This window comes from Sphaerodactylus townsendi, linkage group LG02 (genome assembly GCF_021028975.2).
Source record: "Sphaerodactylus townsendi isolate TG3544 linkage group LG02, MPM_Stown_v2.3, whole genome shotgun sequence".
Taxonomy (NCBI): domain Eukaryota; kingdom Metazoa; phylum Chordata; class Lepidosauria; order Squamata; family Sphaerodactylidae; genus Sphaerodactylus; species Sphaerodactylus townsendi.
Window position 1 is genome coordinate 92,336,608 of NC_059426.1, and position 18,704 is coordinate 92,355,311.

Sequence of the window (18,704 nt, forward strand, 5' to 3'; positions counted from 1 at the left end):
GCATTCAACAAAATTTTCTCCCCAGTAACTTAATTTAGACAGTGGCTCTAATATATAGCCATCATGGTTGCTATGCTGTCAGACCTATAAAGTTCAAGAGATAAACTTTTTAAAAAATCCATGTGTTAACCTTGGAAACCATCATAATTGAACTGGAGTTGTTAATTGTGATGTTATTATATTGGCAGAGAACTCTGTGTGTTGCCTAGCCAGAGGTCCCAACTTTATTGCCCCTGTTAATGTATAGGCTGGCCTTTAAAGAAAAGTTTGAATTAAAAAATTCAGCAACGCAGAGCATCAGCCTCTTTTGAACTGAAAACGAATCATGCTTGGTTAAATTTGGAAATTTTTTAATAGTGCCTAGTTCAAAGATTTTATAGCCTGATTAATGAGTAACCTGAATTTGAATTAGCCAGTAGCTGCTCTCCCACTGTGTTATAGTTTCTCCTTTGTCAGTATGAAGTTCTCTCCCTTTTTTATATTTAGTCACTTACAGCCTGGAAATGCCAGGGTCCTTAGGCAATCTACTTTTACTTATGACTGGGATAACTTATTTTAGAGATGGAAGCTCTAGACCACTGTTGGTGCAGCAAGGTATGGCCAAAATTTCATATTATTCTCTAATTGTTTTCTAAAAGCAAAGTCCAGATGTCTAAATCATGTCAGCCCTATATCTTAACTATGCATTATAGAAACTTAAAGGAACGTCTGTTTTTGGAAGAGGGTGTCAGTTTTTTGCAGATTGCCCTCTCTGGCTGTAACTCACTGAGCTTATCAAAAATGTACCCTCTGGCACAGCACAGGTAGCAAAGTGGGGGACTGGTCTGGTATTATCCTTAAATTTTCTTAACTGTTTGTTTGGATATTGTACGTCATGTGGATGTTGCCTTTATTTAGTCCAGTTATGTTTCTGCCTTCCTGTCAGTAGAACAAGGGTAGGTCTGCACAGCCACTCTTCATGTGGCTGGACCCCACCTCTTAACATAAGAACATAAGAACATAAGAACTAGCCTGCTGGATCAGACCAGAGTCCATCTAGTCCAGCATTCTGCTACTCGCAGTGGCCCACCAGGTGCCTTTGGGAGCTCACGTGCAGGATGTGAAAGCAATGGTCTTCTGCTGCTGCTGCTGCTCCTGAGCACCTGGTCTGCTAAGGCATTTGCAATCTGAGATCAAGGAGGATCAAGATTGGTAGCCATAGATAGACTTCTCCTCCATAAATCTGTCCAAGCCCTTTTTAAAGCTATCCAGGTTAGTGGCCATCACCACCTCCTGTGGCAGCATATTCCAAACACCAATCACACGTTGCATGAAGAAGTGTTTCCTTTTATTAGTCCTAATTCTTTCCCTGGCATTTTCAATGTATGCCCCCTGGTTCTAGTATTGTGAGAAAGAGAGAAAAATTTCTCTCTGTCAACATTTTCTACCCCATGCATAATTTTATAGACTTCAATCCTATCCCCCCTCAGAAGTCTCCTCTCCAAACTAAAGAGTCCCAAACGCTGCAGCCTCTCCTCATACAGAAGGTGCTCCAATCCTTCAATCATCCTTGTTGCCCTTCTCTGCACTTTTTCTATCTCTTCGATATCCTTTTTTGGTATGGCTTACTCAGAACTCGAACATTAGTACTCCAAGCGGTCGCGACCACTGCTTTATAAGGGCATGACAATCCTTGCAGTTTTATTATCAACTCCTTTCCTAATTATCCCCAGCATAGAGTTTGCCCACAGCTGCTATGCATTGAGTTGACATTCCCATGGAACTATCAACTAAGACGCCTAAATCCCTTTCCTGGTCTGTGACTGCCAGTGCTACTGACCCCCGTAGCTTGTATGTGAAGTTTGGATTTTGCCCCTATGCGCATCACTTCTACATTTAGCTACATTGAACGGCATTTGCCATTTCTGAGCCCACTCACCTAATTTATCAAGGTCCGCTTGGAGCTCTTCGCAATCCTTTGTGGTTCTTACCACCCTACATAATTTGGTATCATCTGCAAACTTGGCCACCATACTACCCACCCCTACTTCCAGGTCATTTATGGTCTGCTAAGGCATTTGCAAGCCAGGTCACATGATGTATGTTGTCCCAGTTTCTGTAGGGGTCATTTGTTGAGTGAAATAAATTGCATTTCTATATGCCACCATTCAATGTATATTGGAAAGATTTGCTGTGATGTGTTTTTGATGACTGTTTCATACAACCAAGGGTAATCCAAGAAAAATACCCATTGCATGTAGTGTGTATATGTGAATCTATTCAGTATCTCTGCATAATTTCAGAGTAGTGTTATGTTGGCCAGGAGCTGTGGCTGACTAGTCAAGCATAGGTTTTGCGTGCAAAACATTCCAAATTCAAACACTCTCTAGGGTTGAAACAGATGTGAAATACAAGTTTGGTTTCTTGTACTGTATTTTTCCCAACATGGAGCTAACTGTGGTTTTGGAGAGGCATTTTTAATTATGAAGGAGGCACACAAAGAAAAGATTGCCCACTCCTTTGGTGATATTTTCCCAGTTTTCAAGATAACTTACCCAGGGCTGCTTGAAATAGTATTTTGCCCTTCAGGTAGCAGTTGTTGGGAAATCTTCACCTGAGACCTTGGAGACTCACTGCTAGTCAAAGGAGACAATACAGAGCTAGACTGTCTGACTTGGTATAAGACCACTTCATGTAGCTTTATATATGCATTATTAACTGTCAATCTTTTAAAGCAAAACTAGCAAAAAATCCTGTGGCTCACTAAATGACAAATTATTATTTGAAGGCTAGGATATGGTTCATTGTATCAGTAAGCTGAGAATTTTTTAAGTGATTGAATGCATTATTATTAACTTCTATTAATTAATTTTTGCTATTTTTGTGACAAGGGCACAAGCAATATGGTGAAAAAACTAATTTGCAGCTGGGCTTTTGCAAAGTATACAGTCAGTTCTGAAATAACCTCAAAAATATTCCATTTTAACACATTTTTTTCAAGACAATGGTATTCCATTGCTAAGTGGTGTAAGAACATTACATTTTGTATAGTAAAATATGACAGATTCTGTGAGGCCCAACTCCAGGCAGGAGCCCCACTGGGCCCATGTGTGAGGGGGGTGCATCTTGAGGCAAAGTAGATGGAGGCAAGTAATAATGAGCCCAGCAAAAGAAGGTGGCGTCACAGCAGATAATGGGGTTAATGTTAAGTCAGAGGAGGAATGCTCAGCCCAAACTTGACATAGGGCGTTTCTCCACGCTAAAAATAACGTGGAGACTTATCGCTTTCGTCTGCTGCGGGACCTTTTCGGCGCGGGGTGATGTTCCCCACCGCAGCTTCCGCCCCTTTCTAAATGACCACTGGCAGCCGCGCAGCAGCCAGGCAGGACTCCCCACAATCCGTTCAGGGGGTGTCCTGATTGGCTGCTGCATTCGTGATTTTCCTGCCGCCTGATGATGTGGACCCTCCCATCCAATCAGGGCATGGTGGGGCGTTCTTGATGCAGCGGGATTTAAAATTTTTTTTCAACTGGACGAATCCTCGACTATTTGTTGACACATCTTGTCAAGATCTTGTGTCCACAAATAGTCAAAGATTCGTCCAGTTGAAAATTTAAAAAAAATTCCCGACGCATCGCGAACGCCCCGCCATGCCCTGATTGGACGGGAGGGTCCATCTCATCAGGCAGTGGGAAAAAGGAAACCGGGGTAACCACCCGGCCTTCCCCGTTGTTATCAAAATGGCTCTGTTCAAAAGAGGAGCCGAAATGACGTGTGCTGAGGGGGTGCGAGAGGGGCAGAATGGGGGCAACTGCGTTGTTGCCGCCCCTGTAGTGGGGAGTGCCACTGGACCCCGCGCTAATTGGCAAGGTTAGCGCGCAACAAAAGGTGAGTGGGGAAAGGGCCAAAGTTTTTTGAACTGAAGGACTGTGGTGACCCGACAGATATTCCCAAGGAAGAATGTTCAGGGAATTCCCTGCCTGGGAAGGTGGCTACACAGATGCCGATAAAATAAGAAATAATAAATAAATAATAAAATCACATTGGTCTTTTTTCCTTTGTGCCTTTCAGATTTTAAATGTGGAAAGAAACCCTTAGAATCAAATGCAGGGAGTTTTTATAACTACCTTTCTAGGATTGTTGGTGGGAACCAGGTACAGCAAGGCTCACACCCATGGCAGGTAAGCCTCCCTAACTATGTAGGTCTAAATGACAGCATATCCTGGAGGTAACATGAGCTGCATGTCTTTGAGCTGCACTGAAGATGGTTTTGTTGAGTACAGTTCTGCCACCTGCAAGGGACAATCTCAATTATCTCTAGATTGCCAGAAGCTTTTCTTTTGTTTTCATTGTAAGGAGCTGAGACAAATTTACTAGTTTGGAAAATAATACTCTTAAACCATGAGATTTCTGGGTCTGTCTGTTGATGTTCTGTACTATTTAGCCCTTAGCAGTAGAGTTTAAAATCAGGGATCTAAACATTAATGTGCAGACTGTATGTTTAGTGTAAACTAGTATGTGCTTATGGATTGCTGATCTCCATTTCTGTGACTGCAGTTGGTGTTTTCTAGTGGATGCCCTCCCACAGATGTATGAAGTTCTAAGATAAACAAGTCTGTCTGTTTTAACCATTTGACCTACATACAGAAATACATAAAACCAAATTGTCAGGTTAAAATAAAGAGTTCCTAAGTCAGTTTATAGTGTTATAATTAAGAAAGGCAAATATAGATGCTTATAGGAGATTTTCCCATGCCCTGCCTCTTCACAGTTAGGGCCTTGATTGATTTCTGCAATCTGTATGAACCCTCTTCAGAAGGGCGCCTCTCCATCGACGGAAATTATGCCAGTGGAGAGATGGGGGCCGATACCGCATCGGGAGCTTCATGAGCCGCCCCGCGAGGAAGTCGGGTGCAGAAGAGGTTACGGCCGCATGCCGAGCCGCCTCTTCTGCGTGTTCCCCCCCCACTCCTCACCCTCGTCGTCCCTTCAAAGGCGTGCGGCTCTGGGAGGCTGTCAGGGACCCGCCCACGCTGCCCTCTGACTCCTGGAGGTCGGAGGGCAGCATGGGCGGGTTCCTGACGACCTCCAGAGCATGCTGGAGGATGAGGTGAGTGGAGGGGACGGGGAAAGCGCCGTCTTCCCATCGGTGCGGTTCACACCACGCCGATGGGAAGAAGGCGTTTTAGAATAACCTCGCTAAACGAGTGAGGTTATTAGGAGCAGCTTCACTCCGCTCCCGGGCGGCCTCGGCAGTGCTGCTGCGATCCACTAGCACCTCCTGTGTGAACAGCTGCCCAGGGACGGCATTTTTGCTGTCCCTGGGCCGCTGTAAATGGCCCATGCGGAAAGGGCCATAGTCTCAGACCAGGTTGTGGGAGAAGGTTGCCTCATCCTGTACCCTCCTCTTTGCCTCTTCCTCTCCACCTTCTGGCTAAGTAAAAATGTACAGTGACAATTTCTTTATACATTACGCAGAGAACACAGGTTGGGTCTGGCTGGTCCTGGTCAGATACAAGGTTGCCACATGTCTACTTTTAAACTGGACAGTACAATATTTGTACTTTCTACTCAGTAAATAATCTAAGTAAACACTGGACATATAATATACAATATGTTCTAATTAAGCAAGCCTACAAACAGTGCATTCAATCTCAGTGCATGCACGCTTTCTTCGCAGAAAGAGTTTATTCATTTGTTTGTTCTTCATCATTTGATTGTTCTTCATCACAGCTGGTAAGGGTTGAAAAAAGCCAAATGCACTCTGTGCACATTTTCCGGTGAGTAAATGCTATTGAACGCACTGAGGCTTACTTCTGAATAAACATGGTGAGAATTCTGTGGTAATTCTCTCAGTCATTTCAGTCAGAGAATTAATAATATGCTGTATTCTTTTAGGACAACAGGTATTTTAAAATGCTTAGCTTTGGCTGGATAGTTTCTCCTATTATGCCCTGTGACAGACTGCAGAAGAAAAGTTTATTTAAAAGTGCAGGTCTGTCAGAGGCATTATTGCTTACATTCAGAGGGAGACATAGAAGACCTTAGGAACAGGAGCAGTCACCTGATTAGTTTTGGCATCCTGTTCTCTGATTGACTAAAAAACTTAATGATGCACAGAAAGAGAAGCATATCTCCCTATGAAAAACTATCTGAGAGGCTTTTGGACTGTGGAGTTCCTGAAGTTAAGAGCTATCAACCTTAACTGTAATTTAAAACATATAGTAGTTGCACTTAGTGGTATGAATCTGACTTGCTCTACTTTATGACACCATATGTTGGCTGTGACTTGACAGCACTATACACACTCACTGTGTGGTACTTGTGCTTTCTTTTACAGGTTTCCTTGAAACGAGCAAATAGTCATTTCTGTGGAGGAACCCTTGTTTCTACTCAGTGGGTGATCACAGCAGCTCACTGTGTTCAAAGCAGGTATGGATATTTAACTAGAAAGCTATGATTTATTTATTTATATTTATATGCTGCTCTCTCCACAAGGGCTCAGAGTGGCTTACAACAGTAAAACAACATAAAAAATTCAATTAATAAACACTTAAAACAATCAAGACAATTATAATGATTAAAATCCAATATAGATAAAATACATTAAAAAATTTTAAACCAACTGAAAGCATACTTCAGATCGGGGTTAAAATAGTTGAGCATTCATGGTTCTATATATAATTTTTTTAAATGAACTTTCTCTCCCCCCTACCCATTTCAACAATTTCCCACTCCCATGCAGAAACCTGCTCAGTTCGTTGACCATCACTGCTGGGGAACATGATTTGACTCTGAAAGAGGTGGAAGAACAGACACTACCTGTAAAATATATCATCACTCATCCAAAATTTGACTTCAGGAAACCAATGAATTATGACATCGCCCTTCTGAAAGTTGATGGTAACTTTCAATATGGTAATATCATCGTGAAATATTATTATTATGGGGGGAAACATAAGTATCTGTCTGAACTGTTATAAACGGTGTTAGTAACACACAAGGAGAAATAATTCTTAATCAATTACCAGTGCAATCCTAAGCAGACTTTTTCAGGAACCTTCTGAAGCCTATTCCCAGGAAGTGTACTTAGGATAGAAGTATACTGTAAACACAATCATACCTCCTCTCCCTGTGACAGACATAGTTGAACCAACAAGTGCCTTTACATATTTAGCTCACATGATCAAGATGGTGAAAAGATTGTGGCATGATTCATTTGGTTTTGAAGAAGTGGACTAGCAACCTTTTGTAATTATAGAGCTAAACTAGGTCAACATTCATAACAAAAGGGGACCACAAACAGCCAGTACAACAGCGCCCTTATGCAGAAATAAAGTTATACAGATTAACAATACTAATAATTGATGCTGATAAATAATACATAATGTGTCTGCAGCCTAAAGACTAGTTGTGGTGAGTTCTTTGTAAGGAAGTGGTTCACACAAAGCCTCACAATAATTAATAAATATGTACAGAAGCACCCTGCAAACAACTGGTCTTCTGAAAAGGTGAGGTGAATATTAAAATCTTACTTGAGAGGAAGGGCAATGATTGGGAAATGACTGTGATTGGGGAAGACCCCTGTGGTAGAATGGACTTGCTTTGCCTGGCAGGCCCTATTCCACTCCCAAGCCTCTCCCAGGGGTTGCCAACTTTTTCTGACAAGGGCTAGCTTTCTCTCTGGGTAAACTGCTGCCACCACCTGACTGTTTGAGGAACTGCCCACTGGGGAAGGTCAGGGCTCCCCAACTTCTTTTTCAGGCATGAGACTTAGCTGCAGCTTTCCCCTGGTTCCACTCTCCTGAGTTCCACAGGGCAGATTGGAGGCCGCAGAGGAAAAGCTGTTTGCCAGCTGCCAACCTTCCTTCCACCTGCTATTTAGATAGTGCATCCAAGATGGTGGGGCATTCATGGTACAGAAAACTGTTTCCCACATCTAAGGTTTTAAAAGTATTTATTAAAAATAAAATGGTCACAATTATATTTTGGCACTGCACCAGATTGAGCAAGGGTTTTCAAAACAAAGGAGATATAAACACAAATCCTCTGTCCCTCTCCCTAAACATACCCTAGCAGTTGTTGAAAATAGGATAGGCCCTTAAAGCTTAGAAGACTGCAATTCTCAGAGAGTTCCCATTACCTGGCAGGCTAAGTGAGCTCCCTGGATGAGCACATGGTTCAAAAATGGCTGCTCTCTGCACAGCCCCAGCAAGAAGTCTGCTCCCTTCAGTAACCCAGCAGAAAGAGAAAGAGAAGGGACTGCACCTCTCTGCTCCCAGCACTTTTATCAGTTCCCTGGCCCCACCCTCTTTTGACCTGGTCAGGCTGGGTCAAGATATCTTTTCCCCTAAGTTAGGTAGCTCTTCCTGATGTCCCTCTGGCATCTTTTAAGTCCTCCAAATCTACGATACCTGATTGGAGAAGAGGAGAAAGAGGGGGAAGGAGCCCATTTTTCCACAACCCCCATGAGCAATCATTCCCATGAGGTTCTGGTTCTTACACACATATCACAGAAGGTAGAGTTGTTCTGTGGGAAATGGCTCCCACACAACTTCATATGTATATGACTGGAACCTTGGTGGTTTATGAATCTTGCATTAAACTTTAATGTGACTATATAGCGAGGGGAAAAAATTGACTTCATCATTTTCTGTGCTACAAACATTTGAGAAACAGGCCAGAACAAAGATTTGTGAATACATATGATTTTGCTCTTTATTTAAGTTGTATCTGTCTAGAAAATAATAGCTCCAAGAATTATTGTTATATATTTTAGAAATCAATATTTTAGAAATTAAAATATTTTGTGAAATTTACCTATAGACAGCAATTAAATGTTTTATAGTATGAGGGATTTGGGACCCAGTCCAAACTAATATTATTCGTTCTAATATTTAACAACCATGATCCATGACCATGATAGGTCCCAAAGTTTGGCCAGCATGCCTTCCTAATCCAGAAGAAAAATTTGATCCAGGCTATTTATGCAGCACTTGTGGCTGGGGTCGCCTAAGAGAAAGTAAGTCTCTGTCATTACTTCTAAAAAGCTTTCCTTAGTTTTTATATATATATTCATTACTCTGTCATTACTTCTAAAAAGCTTTCCTTAGTTTTTATATATATATATATTGTTTGGGGCTTGTGAATAGAAAATAAAACATGTTTTCTTATTATGCTGGATATCTCCATCTTATGTGCTAGTACAGAATATAGCTACATCAATTTCTTCAAGAAGTGTCTCAAGCCAAGCTGGATCAGCCCATGAAGGGAAGATTTTGAACCAAACAAGGTGTTGCCTTTTACAAAAGTTTGCCAAGGGATGTCTAGCCATACTGCAGCTTTTATTTGTTTTCATTTATTTATTAGTTTTTTAGCTGTTGCTCACCCAAATGGTTTTGTGGTGATTTACAGCACTTAAACATCAGTATAGATACCTTAAAAGCCAATAAAATCAGATAATAAGTATAAAATATTAAGATATTAAAAATTTAGATGCATAACTCTGCACCATACCACTATCAAATCAGCACAAAACATTTGGTTAACCTCCAAAGGTTAACCTCCAACCTGAACAATTTGGCCTTGCAAGCCCTGTAGAAAATAACAAGTTCTGCAGGACGCAGGTGTCATGAAAGGGTGCATAATCCAATAACTGAGACAACCTTCCCCTGGTAACAGCTGACCAAACCATCCTGGGGTCAGTCATCTGCAAAAAGCCCTGAAGGGGGCATGTGGGGTTGCAATGAGAGAGGCAGTCCTGTAGTTATTTTTTAGACCATAAAGGGTTTTAAAATTTAGCATCAACACTTTGAATTGGATACAGAACCAAACTGGTAGCCAGTACAGCTGTTGTAAAATTGAGGTAATATAAACTGGCCATGGTGTTCTGGTCAGAACCCTGGCAGTTGCATTATGAACCACATGCAATTTCTGAAGATTTTCAAGGGTAGCCGTAAGTAAATTGAATTGCAGTCCAGTCTGGAGGTGACTGTTGCATGGGTCAATGTGGAAAGGTCTGACACAGTCAGATAGGAAGCCAGTTGGCAAGCCTGGTGCAGGTATAAAAACCTGACTATATTAAAAGGCATTTATTTCTCCAACAATAGCACAGAGTCCAACCACACTCCAAAGCTTTAAACAGCATCTACAGCTGTCAGCCGGACATCACTGAGTCACAGAAGTAACCCTTCAGCTGGCATCTTAGTGTTTCCCAGCCATGTGACCTCTGTCTTGGATGGGTTCAACTTTAGTCAGCTCTCCTTTAATCATAGGACTTCACAGAACACCAGTCCTACTGGATATTGGAGATCTGCTTGTATGAGCTCCTGAGTCAGTGGGCAGTTTTTACTCCTCTGTCCATCTTGCCACAGAACGATGTCATGGTGTTGCTCCATTCACAACATAATCACTGATTGGCTGAGAAGGTCCATGTAAAAGAAGATAAAATAAAACAGTGTCAATGAACATTTTCATCATTAAGGATTTTTGTGGAAAATATTTCTTCACTCTACCGAAAGATTTACCTTCAATCATAAAAAAGCAAAATGGAGAAAAATTTAAGCTTAGTACTAATATGTCTGAAGCTGTCATGAACATAATCAAATATTAGGTAATACGGTAAGGAGATTCAGAACTATGGGCTTTACATATTTACTTTCCACATACATTTTAAGAACAGGAATATATGATGCTGTTTCTCCCAGAATATTCAGGCTTATTATATGTCCTACAATTCATCTTGGCTTTGTTTCCTATGATACAAATATAGATAACACTATATGGTGTACATGACACATACATGACTGACTAAAGAAATGGCACTTTTTGTACTCAGTAAACAAGGATGAACTGTTTTGCTTGTTATTCAGATGGAATCCTCCCTGAAGTCTTATATGAAGTGGAACTCCCCATCTTAGACCAGGATGAATGTTCTAGAGCACTGTCAACTTTAAAGAAACCTGTCCAAGGTGACACTTTAATGTGTGCTGGATTTCCAGATGGAGGAAAAGATGCATGCCAGGTTGGTAAAATGAATAGCTCTGAAACTGAGATATTTAAAAGATTGCTTTAGCTCAATATATGTGATTTTTTAAAATAAAAAAACCCAAACAGGTAGCTATATTCTTCAGGTAATAGTAGAGCATTGGTAGCCTGTCACAGAAAATAACACAGTGGCACAGTGATGTATGACAGTGACATTCCAACTTTTTGTCTGGTAGCCTTTTCTGTGAATCCAATAATTGCACATTTTTCTTTCCCCACAGGGTGACTCTGGAGGCCCTCTTGTGTGCATGAGTGAACATGGTTCTTGGACCCTGGTTGGGGTGACCTCATGGGGTATGGGATGTGCTCGTGGCTGGATGCACAACCTGAGAAAAAAGTACAATAGAAGAGGATCTCCAGGAGTTTTTACAGATCTAATTAAGCTTCTCCCCTGGATTCAGCAATATATGGCCGCTGGTAAGTAACAAAATCACAGATGTATAACTGTTATGCCAGTATTAAACTCATGCCTCATTAAGTAGAACCTGAAGATTCACATGCAGGGTACTGCTTGATCAGATGAATGTTCCATATTGTTTAGCACAGTCAACCAAATGCCTTCAGAAGGTCCACAAACAGGCAAGGTTTGGTGTATTTGAGGTTGGTTTTTTTTTACGCCTATTGTAAAAATCCCAGTGAAACCAAGTCTGCCAACAAGATAGGGTTAAAACAAATAGCCATCTTGCCCAGATTTTTTTGCTTTGCTAGCCAACTGATAAATGTAAATGTATTATGTATTTTTTTTAAAAAAAAAAACACTTTTGTGCAGGGCAAGGTGCACAGTGTACACATGTGTACTGGGAAGGAGATATGTCATCTTACAAGCTGAAACTGTATGTGTAGAGCATGAACTGGTTATCAGCTTCACCCCCTTCATCTTTCTCTCTGTGGCTAGCTGGGCCCTGCAGCATTATGATGTGTCAGGGGAAGCTGGAATTGTTGATAACTGATAAGTGGCAATAAGTTATGTTGTATTCTTAGGATAACATTGATGCACTTGATATGAGCTTGATTTCATCAGGTTCAAGGAAGTGAAAATGTTCTGTTTACAAATGGTTCCAGTGCAATTGTTAATGATATCCATATTATTACATGGACAATTCTGAAGATAGCCATTAATATTTCGTGTTTAAAGTACATCATTACAGTTCTAATTTGACATAGTCCTAAAATATTTTTATTTTTCAACTAGATGTCAGAATGAAAAGTTCCACAGGTAAGTATAGTACATTTGTTGATAAAGCCTAAAATTATTTTATTTATGCTAGAAATGTATGAATTCTGGCCTGAGATCCAAAGAGCTGAACAACTAGTTCTGCATGCCCAGAGGAGCTTTCTTGACCAATAAACTACCTATCAGGACTGTGCATGTCAGTTGATGGGTGGCAGGCATGGCAAGGGGGGAAATGGTTTATTATTGCTTTGTACTCTGCAGTTGTCCAGTGCTCTCTCAAACAGTCTTGACAGCCCGGAAGACCTGATCTTATCTTAAGGGAAGTGTGAACTGCTCCCAGGCTTGTAGTGAGAAACTTAGGAGCCATTTGGTTAAGGGGCAGGGGGCAGGGTGGAATATAGGCAGTAGGTTTGAGAGGGAATCCTCAGAATCGTCTTTGCTTCATGTTGTCTTTTGATATCGAAATAAAGACTTTAGAACAAATCTACAGTTTCTATTATTTCCGGACCCAAGGTCTGATACTACCATGCCAGGGGTTAAATTTCCAACACAGAGGTTAGTAGCTTTCCCACTGCTGCAGAAAATGCAGCATAAGGTTGCGAAAAGATCTGCTCTCAGATTTTTTTCCCCTAATCAGCTTTTATTCCATAGATTTTTTCTCTGTGCTATTTAGCTGAGTTTTTTCTGGTTATCCTCCTAGTCCATGTTCTGTTCCTAGAACAGACCAAACTTTGTAACATGCCAGTAGGAAGTAACTTGGAATATTTTTAATTTCCCAGAAATAACTTTAACTAAAGAAAAAGTTGTCAGCTTCTGTGTCAATCCATGTTTGAACATGAGGATGCTTCCAAAAACAAATTGTAACATAGCATGTTATCCAGCAGTCAAAAGAAAGGGGTGAAAATCTCACTGAACATGCCAAAAGCTCTTTGAATCCTGGCCTAATGTTACTAGCATTTAATTTTGCAGTATTGATTACACTGGATTGAAATTTTTATTTTAAACATCCACCGTAAATGTAAATAGACTTGATCACGTTAATTTTTACTGGTTGAACCAAAATGGCTTTTCTGATTATGGAACAGATGTTAGACAGATGTTCTACAACAGATGTTGTAGAACTTGTGCTAGAAAGTTACATAAGACAACTGGAACTGTATTCAAAGATGCTCTTCTGCTGATACATCTGAGGGAAGAATCTGTTTAATCAGAGCAAGGGTCTTTAGGCTGGAGGAAGAATTCAATCTTTGTGAAGCAGAATGACAGGATTCAAGCCAATATATCTCTGGTGATATGTAGGATTAGTTGCCATCCTAAGCAGTTCCCAGAATGACCTTGGGTTTTGCCCTAGCAGTACCATCCAAAAACACTGCATTTTGTCCAAAAATGTCCAAAAACAGGACTTTTTTTTCTTCAGGCAGCTATCAACCTGTTTACTCTGGAATTAGAAATGCTTTGTTTCCTTGACTTACTTGAACTAATGCCTTTCAGGAAAATTCTTGAAATGGATCCTCCATTTCCTGTATTGATTGGCTCAAACAGTGTACAACTTACATTTGTCTCTGATTTTAAGGATCTGCTGTTATTTGACTATTTTAAAAGGTGTAATATAATTTTAACCTGATTTTGAAAACAAATCTAATATATTAGACAATATTTGTTTAATCCTGATACCCCATACTGTAAACTTCCATAATTAACTTCCATAATTATGCTACAGCATCATGCAGTATTCAGGATGGTAGACTCCCTGACAGTGAAGGAAGACTACATTTCCCTGAAAGCCCCAAACGTTTCTATCCGGATAATCAGTGAGTAGATCAGTGTTTCCCAACCTTTTCGACATCGCGATACCCTTGACCTCACTCTTCATATCTCAGGGTACTCTTGAGGTTCATTTGATTTTTTTTTTCATTTTTTAGGGTTTTTTTCTGTTTTTGGCCTGTAGGTGGGGGGAGTGGCAAGCAGGGGGAGGGGAGGGGCGTGAAAGCAGTGTTGACAGCCACATTGTTTGTTTGCCTAAATTTGGCATGGATTGGGGGGATTTAAAGGGAGAGCTCCCTTTAAATCTACCCCCCTAATCCACACCGAATTTAGGCAAATAAAACAATGCTGTTTTTCAATGTTGTTTAAAGGGAGCCCATCAGGCTTCCAACCCCCCCTTCAAAATCCATTTGATTCTCGTGGGGGGACAGGCGGTAGCATTGTCATGGTACACCTGGGCCGTGCTCATGGTACCCCAGGTACCATGGAACCCTGGTTGGGAATCACTGGAGTAGATGATATACAAAGACTTTTAAAGACACTGCATATAATATTATGCTATAGTGATTCATGATTTGCTAATTGTCAACTGGAAGTGACTCACTGTATACCAATCTAGGTTATGTGTTTGGACTCTGCTTGTACCAGAAGAAATGCATATTCTGCTGAACTTTTCCCACTTTGATGTGGAGCCGGATACATTTTGTGACTATGATTCCCTGTCAGTGATTTCTAAAGATGATAGGCTGATTGGTGAGTTTCTTTTCAAAGTAAATGCATGGTTTTGAACCTTGAGAAAGGGAGGGGAATTAGCTTGGGACAGTTTGGAGTGCAGAAGCAGCAGCTAGGTGCTAGGAGAAAGTGTTAGGCACTCGTTTTCTCTCTTCCCCTCCTGCTTCTTCTCTGCAGATTGCCCCTTAGAGACTGTCACAACTTTGTTACAGATTTCCATGTGCTCTTGATCTTGGGTCTGGCAGTAATCAGGGGTATCCTTAGGAAAAGGAGGAATGGTGGCTTAGTAGCAGTACATCTGCCTTGCAACTCCAAGTAAAAGGACCAGGCAGTAAGTGCAGAGGCGGGATCCAGCAGGTTCTCACTGGTTCCTGAGAGTAGGTTACTAATTATTTGTGTGTGCCAAGAGTGGGTTACTAATTGGTGATTTTGCCACGTGATTTTTGCCTTAGTTACGCCCCTCCTCTCAGCAGTGGCACGCAGAACTTGAAGCAGTCTAGCAGGAGGTGCACCAGCGTGCGTGGCAGCCTGCGCCTGTGTGCATTCGTTCCCCGCCCCCGGAATGCCCAGCCACACCCCCGTCGTGCCCTGCCCTGCCCCATTGGCACTACGCCATAGTTTGAATCCCACCACCATGGGAACCTGTTACTAAAATTTTTGGATCCCACCACTGAGTAAGTGGTATGAAAGGCTTTCAGTTTGAGAGCCTGAAGAACTGCTGCCAGTCTGATGAGGCAACACTGACCATGGTAAACCAATGGTCTGATTCAATATATGGCAACTTTGTGTGTTCAAAGGTATACAGAGATAGTTATTTAAGTATTTATAGGGATCAGAAGCTTTGATTTTAAAGAGATTGGCATCCAAATTACACTTTGCTATAAAGTTCACCTGTGAATAAATTAACTTGAAATATGGGTATTCTAGTCCTATTCAGACATTACAGTTTTGGTGATGCAACTTTGAGTGATGAGAAATCATACTGTGCATGACACTTTCTACATATTTGGTTGCTATTCTGTGTGAATAGGGCAACATGCATGTTTTCTATCTTTGCTATGTGTGATTTCCAAATCTAGAGTGTTCAGGGTTTGTATTCATGTGTACAGAAGCTAGAAAATATACATGTTGGCCTATTCACATGCAATGACAGCTGTATATATTGGGTGGATTGCGGATAGTGCATTCTCCCATCATGTGAGGTTGGAGCATAAAAATCATAATGAATGAACAGGGCTAAAAATAGTCTGTGAATGTCACAGTAAAAATTTGGCATTTCTAGACTGATCACTAGATCTGTCTTCTTCCAGGAAACAAATATACAGTGTTTTTACAGTGTAGCCATCATGGTATACATTTGCCGTAGGTTCTTTTGACATCACTGGAACTATTGCCTAGTTGAATCAAATGTGTAAATGAATGCCTTTCAGGAAAATTCTGTGGAATGGATCTTCCTTTACCAATATTGATTGGCTCAAATAGTGTACGACTTACATTTGTCTCTGACAATAAAGAACCTGGGACTGGATTTTCCATGAAATATCAAGCTGTTGCACCAGCTATGCTTCCAGGTAAATATTAGTACTCTCTCATACATTGGCAAATCAGAGGTATTCTAAACATTCTGTGTTGGTGTAAAGCATGAGAAATGGCAGTGGGATAAAGCAAGAAACTAACAGAACTAAACTTATTTATTTATTTACATTATTGATAGTCTCCCTTTCTCATGTGGACTTAAGGCAAATTACATGGAGTGAATCAGTACAGTTGACAAATGGAACATTCAATAAACAATGCAATAGGATATTGTTAGTTTTTAAAATGGATCATAACTAGGCAGGCTTTTATCTATGTGATTATGAAGTAAAGGTATAAACAGGTGGGTCAAAGGGTCATACAATGCAAGTAATATAGAATGAGAAGTAATAATCTAAAATTTGATTGTAATCAAGTAAAGTACAGTGTTCATTCACAATATTGAAGATTGACAATAGTAATAATTGTATTAGTTGCGCATTCCCACGTCCACATTGACCAATTATGATTCTTGACAAATGTATTTTTCTTTTATGTACACTGAGAGCATATGCACCGGAGACAAATTCCTTGTGTGTCCAATCACACTTGGCCAATAAAGATTCTATTCTATTCTATTCTATTTGATTCCATGCCATGGTTTATAACTATGCTAAACCCAATAGAGGAGTGCTTAAAACTGACTCCATGATGATTAGCTAAGTAGATACTAGAACAAATGGAATTATGGTCTCTATACATAGTGTTTGGTGCTGGTTAAGTATATGAAGTTATTAATGTAATCAGCCATGAGATTCCATTGATAGATGTAATCCGGTGTGGTATAGCAATTAGAATGTTGTACTAGGACCAGGGACTCCCAGGTTCAAATCCTGAGTCTTCCATGAAGCTTGCTGGGTGACTTTGGGACAGAGGTGTACGGTGGAAAAATGGCACACAGAGGCAGCCGTTTTCCAGGCACCCTCTGCTACACCAGGGGATGGGGTTCAGGGGGGTGTGGCCCCATCCCCCTGAACCCCACCCCCCAGGTGGAAACCCCCCAGCTCCCATTGGGCAGCCGGCACTCCCCTCTGCCCTTCCCTCAGGGGAGAGCAGAAGGAACTGAAAGGCTCCATCCTCGGCAATTTTGCTTTTATAAGCACAGGGGTGGGGCTTGGGGGCAGAGCCCTGCCCCCGAGAGGCAGAGCCCACCCCCAAGCCCCACCCTGTGCTTATAAAAGCAAAACAGAATATGGAGAAATATGGAGAAACAGAACAATTTTCAATTGGCAAAGGTTTTGGACATGGATGTGTTTTATCTCCCTGTCTATTTAATCTCTGTGTTGAATATATTGTAAGAAAAACTGGATGGAGTGAAAAGGAACATTACCAATTTGGGATATGTAGATGACACCACCTTACTTGCAGAAAATAGTGAAGACTTGAAACAACTATTGATAAAGGTTAAAGTAGAACATGCCAAATCAGGATCACAGCTGGACATCAAGACAAAAGAAATGATTACTGGAGAACTCCACAGCTTTAAAGTGACAGTGAAGAAATTAAAATTGTTTAAAAAAATTCTATTCCTTGGTTCAATCTTCATTCAAAAAGGAGACTGCAGTCAAGAAATCAGAAGGGGACTGATGGTGGGGAAAGCTGCCATGATGGAACTAGGAAAGATCCTTAACTGTAAGGGGTGTGTTGTTGGTGGCCAAGACTGAAATAATTCATACTGTAGTATTCCACATTTATTTATTTATTTATTTATTATTTGGGTTTATAAACCGCCCTCCCCCAAAGGGCTCAGGGCGGTGTACAACATGGATAGAGCACAATAACATTTTAAATACGATAAATATAAGTTAAAACAGCTCTAATAAGAATAAAAATAAACCCTTCCCCATTTAAAATGCAGCATTAATTAACTCAGGATGTGCGGCCTCTACTAGATTCCCATAACCCACAAACAAAGGTGGCAGGATCTCCCATGATGTAAGTAATGGAGAAAAAAAAGAGGAGGAAAGGAAGAAGGAGGAAGGTATTATGTCATTTATTATTTGCTTATAAACCGCCTCCCCAAAGGGCTCAGGGCGGTACAAATACGGGATAGGAGCAATACCAACATTTAAATACTTATAAATATAAGTTAAAAAAACAGCTCTAATAAGAATAAAAATAAACCCTTCCCCATTTAAAATGCAGCATTAATTAACTCAGGATGGCGGCCTCTACTAATTCCCATAACCCCAAACAAAAGGGGTGGCAGGATCTCCATGATGTCGTAATGGAGAAAAAAGAGGAGGAAGGAAGAAGGAGGAAGGAGGAATTATTATGTATGGGTGAGAAAGTTGGACAATGAAGAGAGCTGACAGAAAGAAGGTTGATTAATTTGAAATGTAGTGTTGGAGGAAAGTTTTATGGAGACCACAAACTTCCAAAAAGACATATGTGGGCTTTAGATCAAGCATGAACTCTCCCTAGAAACTAAAGT

General features: G+C 40.8%; 1 protein-coding gene across 2 annotated transcripts in view; it reads left to right on the forward strand.

The window, feature by feature from the left end:
• The first annotated feature begins 462 nt into the window (after positions 1 to 462).
• Positions 463 to 18,704, forward strand: part of OVCH2 (ovochymase 2) — a 33,332-nt gene continuing 15,090 nt past the window's right edge. Inside the window, exons 1-11 of one of the 2 annotated variants that reach the window (XM_048485644.1) lie at positions 463 to 594; positions 4,051 to 4,160; positions 6,320 to 6,411; positions 6,725 to 6,897; positions 8,906 to 9,001; positions 10,851 to 11,002; positions 11,247 to 11,442; positions 12,218 to 12,241; positions 13,920 to 14,010; positions 14,583 to 14,716; positions 16,126 to 16,266. In XM_048485644.1, coding sequence (XP_048341601.1) covers positions 504 to 594; positions 4,051 to 4,160; positions 6,320 to 6,411; positions 6,725 to 6,897; positions 8,906 to 9,001; positions 10,851 to 11,002; positions 11,247 to 11,442; positions 12,218 to 12,241; positions 13,920 to 14,010; positions 14,583 to 14,716; positions 16,126 to 16,266 — 1,300 coding nt within the window. In that variant the 5' untranslated portion in view covers positions 463 to 503. Of the gene's footprint in view, positions 595 to 4,050; positions 4,161 to 6,319; positions 6,412 to 6,724; positions 6,898 to 8,905; positions 9,002 to 10,850; positions 11,003 to 11,246; positions 11,443 to 12,217; positions 12,242 to 13,919; positions 14,011 to 14,582; positions 14,717 to 16,125; positions 16,267 to 18,704 lie in introns of those variants that run through there. The other variant, XR_007243582.1, reaches the window with a different exon arrangement.